Source organism: Epinephelus lanceolatus, chromosome 18, assembly GCF_041903045.1.
Source record: "Epinephelus lanceolatus isolate andai-2023 chromosome 18, ASM4190304v1, whole genome shotgun sequence".
In the NCBI taxonomy this organism is placed as follows: domain Eukaryota; kingdom Metazoa; phylum Chordata; class Actinopteri; order Perciformes; family Serranidae; genus Epinephelus; species Epinephelus lanceolatus.
This window is the reverse complement of record NC_135751.1, coordinates 35,139,127-35,159,715: the sequence shown is the minus strand read 5'-3', so window position 1 is coordinate 35,159,715 and position 20,589 is coordinate 35,139,127. Positions and strand designations below refer to the sequence as shown.

Genomic DNA, 20,589 nt, shown 5'->3' with positions numbered 1-20,589 from the left:
CTACCTACTTATCTTGTCTTCTAAATTTTAAAATATGGAAATTATGATCAATTACGATTTCATTTTGTTGGACCTCAAAGTCAGAACTGAACCGGGAAAGAAAGCGTTAGGTTCTCTGCACCTGCTGGAACAATCTGCAGATTGATCTTAAGCTTCAAGACAAGTCTGACCCTGAATGAATTTAAAACCACGGTGAAATCTTTTGAGGCCAGGCTGTGTGTGTGCGCGAGTGTTTTATCTGATTATTGTGATGTTACTTAAGTCTGTGTGCTTTTATGTTAATTGTTGAAAGTCTTTGTTGCTGCTATTCTTGTCCAGGTCTTTCTTGTAAAAGAGATATTTGGTTTCAATGGGACAGACCTGGTTAAAAAAGGAAAAAAAACAAACTATATCTCACCACTGACTGGCATCCTAAAGTCACGTGATGTAGCAGAAGGCTGGCACAGTGGGAACTACGATGCAGGTCCTTAAAGAAGTCCTTTACTGAGTGTCTGACCTGTGGCGCTGTCCTTGAGCAAGACATTGAATTTCTACCAGCTGCAAGGTTGTCATTGTGCAGCTGACCACTCGCGCTGACCTTGTTGTGGACAAGAGCGAGAGAAAAGGAGCTTCTTTAACAGATGCTTTAAAAAGCAGCTTTTATCCAGGGGTTGGCGTATTATCGGCTCAAAGAGGACATACAGTCTGGAGACACCAAGGCATTTTTTATTAGTAGTATGTCTGCAGCAGACATCTTGTCATACTGTTCTCGGATTAGAAAAGCTGTCACAGCTTTGTGGAGACCAGTTTTACTCTGGTGCCACCCACTATGCTTAGGTGTTCACCTGTGGCAGTGTGTTTGTTCCTGTCTGCTTCTATTCCTGCCGGTGAGCTGGCCAGTCTGACTAACTGTCTCTTTGTGTTTCTCATTGGCTGCTGCCTGTCGAACTGGCAAACCTGGCCCGTCTATCCGTGTTTGCATGTAGCGCTGCTGCCGTGGGCGCGCGCCTCTCTCAGGCTGAGCATTGGTTGGGATTAAATCCGGGGGACATCCGTTGGAGGAGACGCTCATAGATGCCATTATCCCTGTGGGGAGTCTCATCATCATCCCGCAGCGGAGAGGCGCTCGGCACGCCAGCCTGAGAAGACTGCGAGAGAGACAGCCGTGACAGCCTTACGTCTGCAAGAAAATTGTGATGATCATGCGAAAAAACAACACCCGAAAAAAGGGGCTGGAGATGTGCGCAGCCTCTGTCTGTGTGTGTGCATTACGGGTTCCCAGTGAAAATGGCAGTGTAGTGAAATCCATCCTACAGCAGCTTCTAATCATAGCAGATCCCGTGCAAGAATACCTGGAATTAATTGAAATGTGTAAAATTAGCAACGGAATTGAAAGCCGAAAATGAAAGTCATCAGTCAATATTCAGCCTAAGGGGAGAGGGAGGAGATAGCTCTCCTACAGTGTGTTTGCAGAGGTGGTGTGAATTAGAGGGGCTGTAAGAGATTATGGGTGGAGGATTTTATGGAACGTTATCACAGAATTTACAGAACTGTGTGTAGGCAATAGCTTCTTTGCATTAAGACGTCATACATTTGTATGCAGTCCAGATGGAGGGAAGGCAACTGGAGGCAAAGACCACCAGCACTGCACTACTGCCTGATCTGCGTTGTTTGCAGCTGTTCCAATCAATTGAATTGGGAAAAAAACTAAGTCCACTTTTAAATCCTGAAAGTAGAAAAGCAGAGAAGTAAAACAACAACAACAAAAAAACCTCAGACAAACAGTGGTTGATGTGGATCAAAAACCTCCATCTTCACTCTGGAGGAGAGGAGTCAACTTATGTCAAAACGTTGCTGTGAGATTGATGCAATCACAATATGCTGTGACAACTTCCACATTTCTTTTAGCCCTGAACCAGATTTGTAACAGTGTCTCACCAGACCTCTGGGAACGGTTGGAAATGGCAGCTAAATTCAGCATGAACGTGTGCGTTACATTGTAACTATAAATGCACAATATTTATCAGGCTGATAAATTATTGGCCAATAACAGGACGTTTTTGTAATTATATACGTTCTGATAGTGAAGTTAAAGAACACAAAATAGTTATAAATGGTAAATGGACTGCACTTGTATAGTGCTTTTCTAGTCTTCCGACCACTCAAAGTGCTTTACACTACATGTCACATTCACCCACTCACACATGTTCACACACTGGTGGCCGAGGCTAACATACATGGTGCCAACTGCCACTCAGTAAGCATTCATATGCTCTCACACACCGATGGAACTGCCATCAGGAGCAATTTGGGGTTCAGTATATTGCCCAAGGATACTTGTGGACATGCGGACTGGAGGTGCCGGGATCAAACCACCAATCTTCTGATTAGTGGATGATCTGATCTACATTCTACCTACCTTTGAGCCACAGCTGTACAGACCTCTAGACCTCTAGACTCTTGTAGGCTTTCATCGGCTTGCCTTGTAATGATTAGGAGGTCTTTAGCCCAACAAATCGGTCAAGCTGTGGGTAAAACTCACTTTTCTACATTTTGTGTGGATCACATTCAACATGAGTTTCAGTTTTCTGACAATACCTGCTGCCTGCGGATTCATCCAATCCTTTTATGTGGTCTCATTCCTCTTTTTCCTGTTCATATCCTCCTGAGACACGAAGTTTTGTTTTGTATGCATTTTTAATTATTTGTCCTAGCTATTTGGGATCAGTAGGACCCGATAATTATAAAAAACTCAACATTGTGAACGATAATAAAGTGCCAGTGTCTTCAGATGAGTACTTCCTGATTAACAGTCTCAGCTTGTTGCTGTAATTGGTCAAATTTGTTGCCATATCAAACTACAAACATTATTGATCACAAATAAAAAAGTTTCAACCATATAATGCGATCCGGTTTTGGACCTTGTCCACTTTTGTGTTGGGATCGGCTGCAGACTGACTTGGCAGAGATGGCTGCCATCTTGTTTTTACATGTAGTAGTGTATTGTGCTTTCACTACCACTAGTTGGCACAAAAAAGTGTCCACAAACAACAGGTCAGGTTAAGTCCAATGATGTACAGTGTCAAGTAAACCCGAAATATGATGTCCTCATGTGGGGACACAGGGTCTCTGGAGGATATATAGATCTGAATTTTGCGCATCATGATAGTCACGTGACTAACCCAGCAAGCACTCAAACTACAGTCAATTGTGAGAGGAGTAAAAACATTTTTATTTAAATTGTATAAAGTGTAAAAAAAATCTGCTTTTTTTTGCATGAAAGTAGTTTAGTTTTCCTGAACACACTTTGTCCTCATTGTCCTCTTCCATTTGCAGTGTTAGTGATGTGTGTATTGTAGTGGCAGACACGGCAGACACAGTACAGTCGCGGATTAGGCCATGTTCTTGCTTAAGCATATTTCAGGGCTTGGGTTTTGATGTATCCAAGCGTACCCATGAAATGTTGATTTCCACTCGAGGAGGCAGACTTTGAGCACGCAGCCTCACCGTATTTCAGTATCTTCTTTTAAGAAAGCGATATAGCACAACATCCACTCGAGATTATTCTCCCCCTCCACAATGGAGCGGTGCAGATACCTTGCTTCACAACCTTGTTGTTTCTCACTAGTACACACACATAAACACTCAGCCCCACAAAGAGAGGAAAAAAAACACTTCCACACCTACTAATCCAAAAAGGCAGACTCCTGGTGCCAAAAATAACAGCTTGGAATGAGATGGATAGAAGAGGACAGATTATTGTGGCTCTAATCTGTGAAAAGCTGACAATAAAACACATTTAAAGTGATTACAGCGCGGTTATTGGCATGGGGGTCACTCAATGCACCGTGCTCTTCCTATCCCTAGCTTTACCTTTCAAAAGACAATGCAGTCTGCTGCATGACTCCACGCGTATAAACACTCCTGCAAAGGTCTTTCACAATGACACATGGACTGAAGCACTAATGCTGATGCAAGGCAGATGAGGAGAGGGAAGGCAAGCAGATAAAACGAGGCAGAAGGGAAGCAGGAGAACAGAAAGAGAAGTGCGGATGGAAAAGAACAGAGTGGAGAGAGGGATTTCGGAGCTGAAGCCACAAATCATGGAGAAGATTAAGCGTCTCTTCTGCGAGGCGGAGTAGGTGTAAATAGAAATGTGTCCCTGGGAGAGATCCTAGAGACCAAGTGCTTATCTCCCTGAGTGTTGTCAAAACACATTTGTCAATCTGAAGTGTGTAAGTGTCTTTGTGTCTATAGGAGACCTGATATGCAAAAATAAACAGCTGATGGTAGATAGAAAGGGGTTTGCAACAAACGTGAATGCCTGTAAAGACGCATAACCTGGAAAACCTCACATACACACCCCACCTGAGACTAGACAAAACTGTTTTCGCTCTGGTATGACCCCCTGGCTCGATGAAAGTGTGCGGACGAGCAGGCTGATCATGCATTATCCCCACGTCTGACATCCTCAGCTGCAGGACCAGCGCATCATCAAACAGCTGCAGGCGGTTTTACCCGTTCAACAGCTGCCACATCTCAGTGAACGATGAGAAAATGCTTCACATTGTGACTGCGTCTGCTCAGTAAATTAGCCAAGTGAGTCCGAGGCTCTGGCGATGCCTTACTCTTCCCCTTGCACTCTGATGTGTCCTGTGGGAGCTCACTGGGCAGCTCAGAGGCTCGGACACTGCCAGGAACAGCTGCTGGGAGCTTGGGCAGCAGGTCTGCATTGTGGTGCAATATTTGGTATTAAACACGGTGTTGGGAAGATGGGACATCAAGTGTTGTCCCTTAACTTCCAGCACACTTGTACCAGTGCCTGACCAGTGCTGTTTTTAATTTGGGTTTAGCACTTACATGGTTTTTGCCCTCTTTCTTGTATGCAGTCACACAGAACTTTGGCTGGAGGCCAGCTGGAGTTTTATGATCCCTATAATTTTATTAATTCATTAAGGAGGGACACTTCATACTGTCTTATAATTGGAGAAAGCAGCATGATTTGTCTAACGGCGTACCTTACATTGCATCCGACACAAGATCTACACACTGTTAAGACTTGGGCTGTGTGCCAAAGAGTATGGATCCAATTCAGCCTGTCACATTAGGTCCATTCCTAACCAATTTATTGTAATTTTTAGGAATTATGATGCATTTAATAATAGTTTTATAAATGCACCCCCCGCCTGCCCCCTGCCTTCTGGTCTCTTGGCATCCTCCTTCACGCCGCCTTTAATGAAAAGTATACCTTTATTACCTTTTATTAATCTTTGCTTGCTGTTTTAAAAACATGATAGCCTACTACATGCTCACATAATGACTAATTTATGAATTTAATCAATTGCATCACTTTATTAAATACAGGTCTGCTTAATAGGAATTTAGGGTGACCACAAAGTTGCAAAAACAATATTGTAATAGCAGGAGCAGTCCCCAGTGCTACCCCCTTAAGCGTACTTCAGTTATCTGACTTCATCTAAAACCCTGGGACCATTTTGAAAGAAACTCGCAGTAAAACAGCTGTAACATGGTAACAACATGTCACATATCTGAAGTGTGTCATGTGCAGCTTTCTGCTGCTGTTATACTGTTCTCTACTTTATCCACTCCCCCATCACTGCCTGACATTTGGGTACATTAAAGCTGATGAACTGGCAGCAGCAAAACAGGCTGCTGTGTAATCACTCAATTATATGCTGTCAATTTATGTCCTCTGAAAGCACTTGTTTTTGCCACTGACAGGCTCAGACTGTTATTATAAGTGTCTGTCAACATTATGTAAAGGTTCCCCACAGAGATAGAATGAAGAAGAAGATTGTTGTTGTTTTGCAAAAAGCAGAACTGAAATCGCCATCGCCAAACCCACCAGACTCCATTTAAAAAAGCAATAATTTTAGCGTGTATAGAGGCAGCATATTTTCACATCTATCTGGGTAAAATAAGGGTTTATTATATAACAAAACGAGAGTTGCCGATTGTTGGAACAGTGGAAAGACAAACCAAGATGGCTTCTGTCAGTTTAATTTAATTTCTGTCAACTTTGAATGGAGTGTGTTTTATGCTGTTAAAATTACTGTTTATTAAAATGAAGTCTGGTTGGTTTGGCGATAGCAACTTTTGGGATGTTTCTGGTTAAACAAAATGATCTTTCTCTTTAATAAAGAGGTGTATTTCTGTTGGGTCCTTCTCATAATGTTGTCAGACACTTGGAACAACAATCTGATTCTGTCAGCGGCAAAAAAAGCACTGTTAGCAGACATAAATTGACATTACCCAATTGCCCCAAGTGATTACATGGCAGTCTGTTTTGTGGCTGCCAGTTGTAGCCCTGATGCTCAATACTGAACCAGTTAAAAAAATTGTTGTTCCATTAGTCACTTAGACACAATTGCAAAAATAGGGTCCAGGTTGAAAAATACCGGAGTTAACCTTTAAGCAAATTCATATACCTACATACCCCTACACCCTTGTAAAATTTGATGAATTAAAACATTCAAATTGATATAAATATTGGTTACCTACTGTATATATGTGCATAATTTAAAAAAGTGGAAACAAAAAGTTTTAAATCAATAATTTGTTCCAGATGAGGCCTGAAGCGCGTTTTGTTCTCCTGCCAGACTGAGTTGGAAAATAAAGTATAGACCTGTGGATAGTATTGATGAGTGTTTGAGCAGGACTCTCTCACCGGAGCAGCAGCAGCTGTAGAGGAAGGCCGACATAGTTTCACTTTTAATATCAAACACATCTTGTCCGACGCAAAAATGGCCTAACATAACATGGACTGGCTCTCAGCAGATTGTCGGTGACTGCAAAGTTCATCATGGCTGCTGCAGACCAGGAGTAGAGACACGTACAAGAGCTGCAAGGGACTGGAGGATACAACATTGTGCATCCGGTTACACACACACACACGACTTCTAAATAAAGTAGGAAAAGTGTGCAGAGGCGTAATCATAGACCTTATGCACAGGCCGTGACTGTGCCCCCCGCTGCTTGCCTCCTGCCATAATTATTCCATATATACCAAACATCTGTACGTGTAATTATCCATAGCCCGCAGTCCACATACTCATTTTAGGAAAATGAATTACACTAAATATTTTCTGTCCTCTACTCCAAATCTGTCTGGGGACATTTCTGCTTCGATCTGCTTTCAGCTTTTTTTGCATTTCAACAACAGCCAAATTTTCAAACTAAAAAAAGAGAAATAACCCCACAAACAATTTTTTGATGCCAGACTTGAAAAGCAACAACAAGTGTTTCAGTTTTAGGCCCTGGGTAGTCTGTTCCCTCGGTTGTGAGCGTGTGATCAGCTGCCTCCACTTCTCGCTGCCACGCGGCCAAAGAGGTTGTCCAGGTAACGTTTTCTTTCATCACCTGTCAGCACTTGTTCTGGGTCAGGGCAAAGTGCCACCTGAGGGTTTAGCCTTGAAACACAAAGAAACACACAATGTGGAGCCAAACAAGTCAACAGCATCAGAATAGAGCTGTCAAAAATAGTCCTAAAAGGCACACGTGAGGCTCCTCCTCATGTGTTCACTTCTTGTAATGGAATAACAAGCTTGCACTGACTAAAGAATTAGACATGTAAGTAGCCTCAAGTGTGCGCGCCTTTGACGTAACGGGCCATTTTTCAACCTCCTCTTCTGCTGCTGCTGCTGCTTCTGATACGTGAGGCTCTCATCATGACATTCTCATTTCAATTAAAAGAAGAGCACTGCAGCACGCCCGACTTAGCGGTTAGGATAATGTACTCGCACCATGGACGGTTTGAAGTCATCCAGAGAGATATGGAGAGATCGTCCTTCCGTGCCATCTTCTGCTGTCCTCCTAAATATCAAACCAGGCAGTAAATGTGAAAAATTGCCAGTAGCCTTTGTCCTCCAGTTTTCATGCAAATAACACCATCGACAAACCTGACACTTACCACATAATGAGAAGAGGGCGATGAGAGAGTGCGAGCGCAAGAGAGAGATAAGTGGGAGAATTGAGAGGAGGCATTGTTCGAAGGGACAAAATGATAAAACAGAGAGAGAAAGAGATAAATAGTGTTAAAATGAAAAGAAGAGAAAGAGGGGGAATCTGGGAGGAAGAGAGCGATGGGCGCTCCAACGTCCCCTCTTTCTGGAAATAGACACCATTATGCCAATAGATTGGTCCCGGAGCCTCGGTGAACATGTGATTGCAAAGCCTGGCTGGTCTGCTTTGGTGAGGGGGCTGGTGAGTGGCTGCTTCAGAACATCATGTACAGACACAGGTCCAAACACATAATCACACACACACACTCACACACACACACACCACCTTCCACCTCCACAGCAGGCTGCACAGACAGGCTGCATGAATATTTATCAGAGCAGTTTATAATGAGTTCACACATTAGACCAGCATTTCTTTCCTATTCTCACGTATCGAAGCTTTGGCAGTGACTCCAGCATCCAGCTGATTTCTCCTCTCATCAGTATGCCGCGCGGTGACCCACTCCGTGGCCTGGGCACATCCCCGGGGCAGCAGGGGCTCGCCTTCTCAAAACGCTACCACAGACTGAAAAATGTTTTTAATATTGTCAGGTGCTGTCCTCCGTCGAATCAATTTCAAATCAAAGACATCTCGTCGGCGAAGATTAGCGCTAAGGTTCCATTTTTCTGCTGGCTTTTGTTTGAACAAAAAAAATAAATGTCACATCTAAAAATGCATTAGGGAGAGCACGGCACTGCTAGCGCTGTTCACAACCTTTCAAACCAAATTCATCAACTGCACACACACATTCCTGCTGCCCACGAGCACACAGACCATTCTCGGCAGTAATGCTTCCTGTCCTGTGTGGATTTATTACTGCCAGAGCAGAATATGTTGCGGTAAGAGCAGAATGCATTTCAGTCACGTATGTTAAAGGGGCAGTTCATCCTTAAAATCAAAAACCTATTTTTTTACCTGTGGTGTTATTTATCAGTCTAAATTGTTTTGGTGTGAGTTGGAGATATTGGCTGTAGAGACGTCTGCCTTCAAACATAGTGGAACTACATGGCACTCAGCTTGTGGTGCTCAAAGGGCTGAAAAAATACAAAACAAAATTCAGCAGCAGTGTCCCTTTCCAGAAATTGGATCAGAACAGCTTGTGTTTGTGATAATTCTGTGTATTCTTCATCATTCTGTGTCCCCGGCTCTGAATGTGGAGGGTTTTTCAGGTCTGTGAACGCAGCCCAGGTGGAGCTCTTAATGAGTCGCCATCATTATAACATTTTTCACCTTTTATTCTTTTACTCCAAGGTTAAATCCGAGAGAGATCACAGAGAGAGATTTTTTGCCCACATGTGTAGTATTTTCAGGCAAACAGCCAACATGTCTGCTATTAAGAACAACTTAAAGTTTTTTTGATAGATATTAACCCGAAAGTTGACGCTGTCCGATGTTACAAATGAAGCACATGTGAGTCAGTGTGAGTTACGGTTGTAACACAGTTAAAAAAAATGGCATTAAACAGATAATTTTCACGGCAAATCAACAATATTTCAGCCAAGCAGCTGTTTTTACGTTGATTTAATACCAGGGATGTGACCAGATAATCTGTAAAAGATAATGATATTATTAAAACTTACTGAATGCAGCAGCTGGCACATTAGTATCTTAACTTGTTGGAAAATACTTACCACACCTACACACCTTATTACACCTACACAGTTAGCAAATTGAGGGGAGTTGTAGAAACACTATGAAACCCAAATCTGATTTAGAATAGAATTGAATGACATCTGTCTGAACACAGCGTGGTGCAGTATGGGGACACCTGTGTGTAACTGCGCACTGACCACTGGAGGGTTCATGTAGCAACACCCCAAGTCACTAAGCTTTACAGTCCATGTGTGGCCACACAGTCCAGTTTTATTTTCAAATTTGATGAACAAAAAACAGACATAGTAATCAAGTTAAATAATCAAGCTGTACTAGCAAATGTAAGCAGTTAAAAATGTAGCACGTGCTAAGCCGCGAGATGCACCCATGCTTTGGTGTTCCTTACAGACCAAAACAAGTATGCATGTCATGTGAAAACTATGTTAACTCGTGAAGAACAGACACATGCAGACTTTTAGCGCGGTATTATACAAATATAAATTTATATTCGAAAAATACCCCATGATCTTAATTTTAAAGGCGCTGTATGTAAGAATGTGGCCAAAACGGTTACTGCACTCAAATTCAAAATACTGCCGTAAGTCGTGTCCGCCCACCCTCCCCTACAGATTCGAGGTTGCTGGACAGCGGCACGCTGGAAACTGATTTGTTTGCCCACGGACGGCTGCTGTGGCAGGGCCGCGTCGCCGTGTCCTTGATCTTCGGTTTTCCAGCGGACCATTCGAGCAAGTCCGGCTTCTCTGCTGCTAACGCTGCTGCCGGGATACAGCTCATGAGGAGCTGGCTGCTAATGCTATGTACTGGGACACTGCTAATGCTGCTTGCCGTGCTGCTGTAGCTCAGTCGTAACTGTAACTGATGCTGAGACTCTACTGACTGCGTGACTGGTAGACGGTGGTGGGTGGCGCAACAGGCCAAAACACAAATTCAGAACATAAACATGATTTGCAGACTGCAAAAAAAAATTTTAGATGCAAATATTCTGGCTGTACTATTGTTGTCGGTGAGATCAGTATGTTATATGAACATTATTCCTTAGTCTCTGTGACATATTAGGAGGATTTTATGACTATTTGCTTTAGATTTCTTACATATAGCTCCTTTAATTTAGTTTGTGTAGCAGTTTCAGCTGCCATTGGCTCTGAAATGTCCACATCCCTGCATGATGATGTCATGCTGAAATTTACATCACAAGAGAAAACGTGGGTGTTACAAGTGTTACAGTGCTGCAGAGGTGAGTGAGTGCAAACTTTCAGACCCAGAGCTGGACCGCAGGCTTTGGGCTTTCGTGAGAACACAGCTAGACAACCGCTGGACAATACTAGAATAAAAGTGCTGTTGTTTTAAGGAATAGAGCGCTTTATTTCTGTGTGAATTAACGAACAGTTAAGTTTCACTTTCACTGCACCTTCTACGTCCTGCTGCTCCGTCTGTGCCCAGAATAGGCTTTGCGCTCCAAGAGTGTAGAGCCTTGAATAATCGAGCAGTATATTCCAACGTCCTGCTATTGTGGCAGGCCGCCACAAATGAATGTGTGGGAAACCCTGGTCTGTGGATTATCTTGGGACGGGGGTCGTGATTTCTGTAAAGAGACATTGCTGTTGAGCTTCTTCAAATGTATTTTATGGTTCTTTGAGCACCACAAGCTGAGTGCCATCTAGTTCCATTATATTAGAGAGAAGGCAGACATCTCTATGACTGATACAACCAACAACATTAGATGTTTTGACTGACTGGAAAGCCAATTTCCTTGATTGTGTGCGTGTGTGTGTGTGTGTGTGTGTGTGTGTGTGTAGCTAGTGTTCATACATACAGGACCACATCATAACCTGCCCTCTAATAGTTGGTCTATATTTGACACATGCAGAAATCCACTGTGGACTCCCTGCTAATTGTAATTGTTTGATTTATAGCTGACAAAAAGGAAAGAAAAAAAGAAGGGAGCCAATTACAGAGCTGTAATATCTGCGTCATGCCTCATATCCCCTGCTCTGTCAACTTTGCACTACAGCAATATGAGCCATGTTAGCCTTGACGTTCATTAATGACCGTTAACCCGTTTATTGTCCATTTGGGCCCACTTAGTACCTGGTTTTGTTTGGTTGGGGTGGGTAACTACCTGAAACTCGGTGTTCTTACCTAATTGACTGAAGCCTTGTTGCATCTGTACATTAACAAAGTCTGGAGCAGTCATAACCAGTCAATAAAATGTACAAAATGAAATGCATGTCCTTAATCCTACTGTATAAGTAAGAAAGTTTTCTGCGTTTGAATGTAAATGTAGCTTTGTATTCTTTAAGAGAAAACAGGGAAAGTGTGTTCAGCATTAAGAATTTTCAGTTTCAGTAAGACGCAAAAAATTCCCATCACAGGTTCCCAAAGCTCATGGTGACATCTTAAAGGGGCAAGTATTTTTCAACCTGGAGCCTATTTTCTCATGTTTTTTGTGTCTAAGTGACAAATGACAACAACAATTTTCAAAATTGGTCCAGTGTTTAGCGAGGGGGCTGCAGCCATAGATGCAAAACAGGCTGCAGTGCACTCTGGGTATGTTAGTACCAATTTATGCCTCGTAAAAGAAGTTTTTTTTCAGGTGTCTAAAACATTATGGAAAGATTCCACACAGAGACAGACCTTTTTGTTAAAGAGCAATATCCTTTTTGTTTAACCAGAAACAGCCCCGGAATCGCTACTGCACAACCTACCAAACCTCAATTTAAATAAACACTAATTTATCATTGTAAAGCTCACTTAATTAAAAGATGACTGAAACAAAATAAAGCTAACAAAAGCCGCCATAGTTCGTCTTTTCACTGTTCCAACAATATCCAACTCTGGTTTGGTTGAATTTAACCCTTATTTCACCCAGTTAGATGTGAAAACTTGCTGCCTCTATACACGCTAAAATTACTGTTTATTTGAATGGAGTCTGGTGGGTTTGATGATAGCGATTTCAGGGCTGTTTCTGGTTAAACAAAATGATCTTACTCTTAAGTAAAAAGGTCCGTCTCTGTTGGGATCCTTTCCATCAGGTTGTCAGACACTAACATAACAATCTGAGCCTGTCAGTGGCAAAACAAGCACTGTTAGTAGACTTACATTGATGGTACATATTGACCCAAGTGCTTACATTGCAGCCTGTGAGGCAGCTGCAGCGCTCTCACTCAATACTGGACCAATTTCAACAACTAGTTCCCATTAGTCTCTTAGATGCAAAAAACATATATAATAGAGAATGGGGTCCAGGTTGAAAAGTTCCAGACACTTCAGTTCAATCAGCCTCACAACGTGTGATAGGGTCCGACATGAAGACACAGTTTTCTACCAAAAAACACTTGGTTATTTCAGATTAGAGATGTCCCTACTTGTGTTTTTCTCTGAGCTCTTCTCACCAGTTTAAGGTGGGCAGGGCTCAGCTGCGGAAAGGTGATGTCCTGTACTTCCACGCACTAATCGTGATTTAGTAATATTTGAATCTGATGACACTCGGTGGGCTGTTTTGCTTATGTTGCCAGGCCACTACTGTCAATCAAACCTGGTCACACCACACCCACACAGTCCTGATGAGGCACATTAGCTCAGTGTTTGAATGTAAACTCTTAATAAATATTTCTTAAGGATGCTTTTTTTCAACAGTATCTTGAATTGTTGTTTATTTAGTCATTAATTAAAAAGATGATTCGAGAGAATTTGAAACCAAGTTTTAAGGGGTGTTAAAATGTCTTGTTTTATCTCACCAACAGTCCAAAACCCAAAGATACTCACTTTATATCTCTTCTCGATCATAGAAAAGCAAGAAAAACAGGAAATAGAACCAATGAATTTTTGCCATTTTGCCTGGAAAACATATAAATGATCAGTCAGTCAATAGTTGATTCATTTTCACACAAGATCATTTTATTCTTTCTTGATAACACACTCCAGGGTTCTGCACGGGTCTGATTTTCAACACCCGCTTCCGAACCAGAACTAAGACGTGGAATACCACACCTGTCCCGCCATCTGTGCCTATGGCCGAACCCAACCTGCCGTCCTGAAACCGCACATCCTATAATAACCATGCGCTTTTTCAAATAATTTGATTTGGCAACACGTTTTCATTTCGAGCCATTTCCAACATGTGAAACTGACATATTTTAAAACAAAGGTAATTCAGGAAATACAATTTAAATGACTATTTTTCGCTTATTCTCATAAGATTGAGCAGCATGTCTCTACAGTTAACATGCCTGTTAGTAACGCACCTGATTGAAGCACCTTTCATATTCAGGTGGCACAGAAGACAGCCGTCACACAAGGTTGGCAGAAAGAGGACTAAAATTTAAAACATTAAATTATTATTATTCTCATCTTATTTTATGATATATGTCACCCAACATCTGTGATTTCTTTTTTCCACCCAAAACTGAACCCAGAAATAAAATAAAGAAAGGGTATGAGATCACTGAGAAGTGCAGACAAATTCCTTTAAATGAACCACTTTCCTGCAAATGACTTTTTAATTAAATGTGCACACACACCATTGAATAAACGCACAAATTTTCCCATTGTTAAATTTGTTTGTGCATGTGCATTCACAAAACGGCTCCCATTAAAAAAACAAAAAGGTTTTAGGAAAAGCCAGGAAGTGTGCACGTGGGGGTTTGGACCTCAGGGGTCTTGGGCGGGTAGAGGCTATCTGCGGTCCACCCATGTGTAACTGATGCGGCTGCTGTGTGCGCTGGTGTGGCTAATAGAGCAAATGGTGGGTGAGACGTGTGGGCTGGCTGATGGGGAAATGGGGTCATTTAGTGTCATAACCTCGCTCGTGTAATCTACAGTTTAATACGCGCCTTTTGTGTTTCTTTATGAGACATGCTTTGACTCACTGTGGGACTTTTTAATGGCCTCATCTCTCTGAATGATCATTGGAGTTACACAGTGCGTTGGCTAATATAATCTGTACCCCGGGAGTGTGTGTGCACGGCTGCAGGCGAGTGTGTGTAGCAGGGAGAGATGGGCAGAGGGAGTTTAGTGCGAGTGCATGAAAGAGTGTGTGTGTGTGTGTGTGAGTTCACGTTTAGAATGTGTCAGAGGTCCCTATGCTAATGTGTGCGTGAGAGGACTCTGTGTGTAAAATCCACCCTCTTTAAGGATGCACAGCAGAGCCAGCGGCACCGCGGACAACATCCATGCATTTACATGATCAATGCTTATTGCAAAATGTGTGTGTGTGTGTGTGTGTATGCTTGTGTATCTCTGTGTCCATCAACTGCGTCTGTATGTGTGCGCATGTAGGCCTATTTTAATTGTTGCCATGGAAACAGAGTGCTGCTAGAGAAGTCCAGATTTCAAAGAGGGCATCTCTCTCTGTCTCACTCTGACTCTCTCTCTCCTGCTCTCTGTCTTTCTTCCTGTTCCTCCTCTTCTCTTCCATCCCTCTCTCTCATCTTTCTGGTGTCTCACCAAGGTCCTCCATGGTTTACACTCTCTGTCTCTCTACGGTTTCCTCCTACTCCCCCCCCCCCCCCCCCCCTTCTCTGTCTCCTCGTGCCTCTTATCATCCCTCCCTCATTCCCTTCCCTCCCACCTCTCCATCCTTCCTCGAGAGTGGTGTGCAATCGACTATTAACACAGGGACCTGTAATTAGAGCTGACGAACCTCCAGCAATTAGTTTTCCCTAAAGAAGTTGTTCTGTCATCTCTGCATACATCCCTTTATCCCTCTCTCAATCTCCCTCTTGCTTTTTCTTCCTCACTGTCATTTCCTGTCTTATTAGCTGTCAGCTACGCGGGGCGGTTATTGTTTCAGTGTTTTTGTTCTTCTTTGTTGTACCTTCCATCTGCCTTGTTAAAGGCAGTCATCGATGAGATATACACACAATACACCGCTCAGAACAACTTTATGAGCAACTACACCCCCAGCGTCCTGGGTGTCTCTGCCCACAAAATCAGAGTGAACATCTATTCCCACCGACTGTACACCTACACTGACTATATGCTGATAGACTTGAGAAGACACATGCCCTCCTACACACTCAGATGTAAACATACAGAGAACACACACACACATCTTTCTCAGAAAGCCTCTTTTATGTCTGTGCTCAGCCCAGTTGACAGAAGAAAATGTTGGCATTGTACGTTTCTGCAAACCAGCAGTGTGTTAAATACATTATATTGCTGTTTCACAGATGACTTAATATATGAGCTGACTTTGTCATGGGGAGATGGAGGGGATGGTGGATGGTGTGACACTTAGGTGAGACGTCTGCCCTGCTGCAGACTGCAACAGACCACTGTCTGAGACCAGCAAACAACAGCACTGGTTGTTTCTTTCAGCTATTTAGCCCCCAAAAGTGGGTGTTTTTTAGTGATCCATGGCTGTATTTACAAAAGCTGCTGGAAATCAATGTGTTTCCAGCAGCTTTTTAGCCCCCAAATGTTGCATTTTTTTAGCAACCTGTGGCTGTTTTTCCAGCAGCTCTTACCCCCTAATCGGAGGTGTTTATTAGTGACCCATGGCTCTTTTTCAGCAGCTGTTTAGCCCCCATATGTGGGTGTTTTCTAGTGATAGATGACTGTTTTTCCAGTGGCTATTAGTCCACAGTCAGGGGTCTTTATTAAGCAACCCATGACTGTTTCCAGCAGCTGTTTAGTTCCTAAATGTAGGTATTATTTAGCGACACATGGCTGTATTTACAGCAGCTATTTAGCCCCCAAACTGGGATTTCTGTTTTCGACCTGTGGCTGCTTCTCTAGCAGCTATTTAGCTCCAAAATGTGGGTGTTTTTTAGCAACCTGTGGCTGTATTTCTAGTAGCTTTTTAGCCCCCAATCCTAGGTATCTTTTAGTATCCCGGGGCTCTTTTTCTAGCAGCTATTTAGCCCTGAAATTTGGGTGTTTTTAGCTGCCTATAGCTGTATTTCCAGCAGCTTTTATCCGCCAAACGTAGATGCTTTTAAGCACACCATGGCTGCATTTTTAGTTGCTATTTAGCCCCCAAATTTGGATGTTTGTTAGTGACCTGTGGCTGTATTTTCAGCAGATATTTAGCCCCCAAACATGGGTGTTTTTTCAGGTCACTGTTTTTCCTGCAGCTTTTTAGTACCTTTTATGTGGATGGTTTTTAGCAACCCATGGCTGTTTTTCATGTGGGTGTTTTAAGTGACCCATCACTGTTTTTCCTTCCAGGCTAGTACCATGAAAAGTGGTTGTTTTTTTACAGAGGCATTGTTTCCAGTAGGGATTGTGTCCCCCCTAACCCCTTGTATTTTAAGCTAAAACATGATCTTTTCCTAACCATAACCCACTGGTTTTTGTGCCTAACCCTAACCCAACCACATGTGAACCTTAGTGTTTTTGAAACGCAAAGTTTCAATAAATCATAATACATATATACATACATTCATACATACATACATAATGATGTGCAAATGTAACATATCCATGTTTTGCAGAAACGTACAATGTCAACATTTTTTTCTGGCAATTTGGTTGCAGTTTTTTGTCTCCAGCTGTGTTTTTGCTGTCCCACCTTGCTGTCGTCATCTCTCTCCTCCTGTTGTCTTCTCTGGATCTTGCTCATTTCCCCTCTCCCTCTTTCACCGGCCCACATGGCCCTTCCTCTCCTCTGCATCCCCATTAATGAAAAGCTCTATAAATAAGCACAGTGAAGAGGGAGTCGGAGGAAGAGAGAGAGATATGGTCAAGTAGAACGTGGGAGGGAGGTGGAAGGATGGACAGCAAACTGCTGTGAGTGGTAAACTAGGCCAATAGGGGTGAAGGGAGGAGGGCGGGTATCATATCAGAGTCTTGCGAGTTGCTCCGAGCGCCTCCGCCGTCAATCATGTAATCAATTTCAGCGTCAGTCAGTTTGTCTGCATCTCGGGTTGGTGTGTCACTCATTTCGCCCCAGACAGTTTGTCAGTCAGTCAGAGTTGGCGTGGAGCCGTCTTTTTCCTCCATCTGCCCTTTCTCTCGTTTGCATTCTCGATACGACTGGCTTCGTCCTTCCCTCCTTCCTTCCCTCCTCCCTCCTCTCCCAGTCCTCTCCCTGTCAAGAAGCCAGAATCTCATCTGGAGGGAGAGTTTATATCCTCCATAATATATACCATAATGCTGCTTCAGAACATTCCACATGAATTATTGATCCATGTGAGATTATGTGTAAACTAAACGCCATCATATCTGTGTATCTGTGTGTGTGTTTATGCACTATTTATGTGTGTCAAGTGTGACCTGTTCCGTCATCCCTCTGTGTCTTTAAAGCTCTGTTTTCCACAAGGTTTCCCCCTCCTTCGTTCTCTCCCCTCTGTGCCCCATTTCTGTGGACTGACATTGATATGCACTGATTCATATGATGCATGTAGCCTCTTGGCAATTCACTTTATTCAATCAATGTTGTATGGTGCTATGTTAACCTCTGTCTCCTTCTCTCCATCTCCCGCCTCCATCTTTTTTCCCTTTGTTTTCTCTCTTGCTATCTTGCTTTATCAAATCTCTGCCTACCCCTACTTTCTCGCTATCTCCATCTCTTTCTGTTCCTCTCCTCATCTTCCTTCCTCCATCTCTCCAGGTATTACTCTCCCACTCCTCCACCATGCCTGGCTGCGGCTGTCGCAGCCCCTCCTCACCTCGCGGCCAAGCCGGGGCCTCCTCCTCCGCCCCCTCAGTCGCCCAGGAGCGAGAGAGGCGAGTCCGACCCTTACATCCACCCCCACCTCCATCCCTCCACCGCCACACCAACACCTCTCACTGCCTCTCCCTCCTCCTCCTGCTGCTCTGCCTTCTCCACCTGCCCCCGGCCTGCCACTCACGGAGAGAGAAGGGCGGGGGAGGCGGAGGAGGTGGGGGAGGCGGTGGCGGCCACTACGTCCCCATCCCCCAGCCACCTCCCCACCACATGGCGCTGCCCAACATCCTGCGTGGCCTCAGCATTGCTGTCGTCCTAGTGGGCAACTCCAGCGAGGTGGCGTTGGCTGGGGCTCGGGAAAAGGAAGACTTCCTCCACATGGCGCCCAATGTGGAGGTGCTGACCATGAATGAGACGGACCCTAAAAGCATCATCAAGAGCATCTGTGACCTCATGACAGAGCATTGGCTGCAGGGCGTGGTGTTTGGGGATGACACCGACCAGGAGGCCATCGCCCAGATCCTCGACTTCATCTCAGCGCAGACACACATCCCCATCCTCGGAGTCCGCGGGGGCTCCTCCATGATCATGGCTGCCAAGGTAGGACACTCAGAGATGCACTCACAAAACAAAAAGTTGTCCCTGTTTACAGTGATCGTGCAAAGAAGTGTGTGTGGGTGGTTTTGAGTGTTAAAATATAAAGAGGGGACTCAACTTGGAAACAGTAAATGGAAAGTTTTGCCCAGCACCTACCTGTGACTGCTGCCACTGCAAAAAATGTTTAATTCAATAAAAATAAACTCTTACAAAATGATGCCAGACTACACTTAAAAACCTCCATTTTAAATGTTTAGTTCTGTTATTGGGAGTGCAGCATAGACAACAGACCTGCTCATTAAATGGCTGCCGTAGCATCAGATGTAATGTTGTTTCGTTCTTACAAGGCCGCTCTGTGAACTTGGATCTCTGCAGGATTTCATTTCGATTGGCTGCACTTTGCTGTCAATTTTCGCTGTGTGTCTGTCACTCTCTGTGAAAGCTTGTCACAGATAGATTACGTCACCGTACAGAGGTCTTTTCATCAAAGAAAGATATTTTTAAAGCAGTGGCTGCAGAGTTTAAACTCCTGCTGTTTGTTTTTCTGGCATCTCTGCCATATGCTCTTTTGTGATTTGTACTCATTTATGTTCTCTCTCTCTCAAGTTAAACACTTGTTGAAATCAGTGGGGCTCTACTTAGTGCTGACTACAGCTGCAATGATTAGATGATTAATCAGTTAATCGATTGTCAGAAAATTAGTCACCAATTAGTTAATATTTTGATAATCGATTGATTGTTTCAGTCATTTTTCAAACAAAAAATGTCAAACATTTGCTGCCTCCAGCTTCTTTAATGTAAGAATTTGCTGATTTTCTTTGTCATTTATGATAGTAAATGAAGAGTCTTTGGGCTTTGGCCTGTTGGTTGGACAAAAGAGGCAATTTAAGGATGTCACTTTGGACTCCTTGAAAAATTGTGATGAGCATCTTTCAACTTTTTTGACATTTTATAGACTAAATTAAATGATTAATCAAAAAAGAAAAAAATCGTTACCTGCTTGAGAGCAAGACAATGTGCATGCATAACCTGAGCCCACTGCACTGTCCTCTTCAAGTTTATCCAAAACAGTGACGCCATTTTGACTGACTTGGCTGCAGCACAGGATTTCTCATCTCATCCTCGACCGCCATTACTGCGTTAGTATTAACACTGGATTCAGACAGACACACAGACAGACAGACACACACACACACAGGCAGGGTAAGCTGGGGTGTCTGACTTGAAAGACAAACTGCCAACAGTGCTGATGCCAGTGACAGGATCAGCTGGAGATTTCACCAGAACAGAGAGCTAGATCTCTGCCTATTTACTAGGCCTTGCCTAATGGGATAAAGCAATCTGCTGCTGCTTTATCTGCGCCCGCCTGGGATCTGGGCTTGGACCCTATTTCACAAAATCAGCTCATTCATTTGGTACTTTGTGCATAAATACAGCTGTATTAAATAATAAGGAAAGAAATTAATGTGCCCTTCATTCAGGGAAACCTTTATTAAATTACTGACATTGGCTTCGGCGATCAAGAGCTATCAAGATCCATAAAATCTCAGTCCTATCTCGTCTCCCATCACCCTCCAGTTTGTCCGCTGACCCTCTGGTGTCAACAGGTTTTTGTACCAGTGGAGACACGAGTCGCAGTGACACGTCAAGGCCAGCGGCCACCACTGTAGCTCTTCTCTCTGTTACTTCTCATTAGAGCACTAAGGAGAGAAATGGCAGGGAAGCGTCCACTTCCATTTAAAACAGCGCTCCTCCAAGCACTCATG

The 20,589-nt window shown here is 43.4% G+C and overlaps 1 protein-coding gene across 3 annotated transcripts in view; it reads left to right on the top strand.

Moving 5' to 3' along the window:
* The window catches only part of grin2ba (glutamate receptor, ionotropic, N-methyl D-aspartate 2B, genome duplicate a), a 200,652-nt gene that overhangs the window by 28,109 nt on the left and 151,954 nt on the right, over positions 1-20,589 (top strand). For all 3 annotated transcript variants that reach the window (XM_078161815.1, XM_078161814.1, XM_078161813.1), the window contains exon 4: positions 18,170-18,826. In XM_078161815.1, the coding sequence (XP_078017941.1) occupies positions 18,170-18,826 (657 nt within the window). The remainder of the gene's footprint in view (positions 1-18,169; positions 18,827-20,589) is intronic.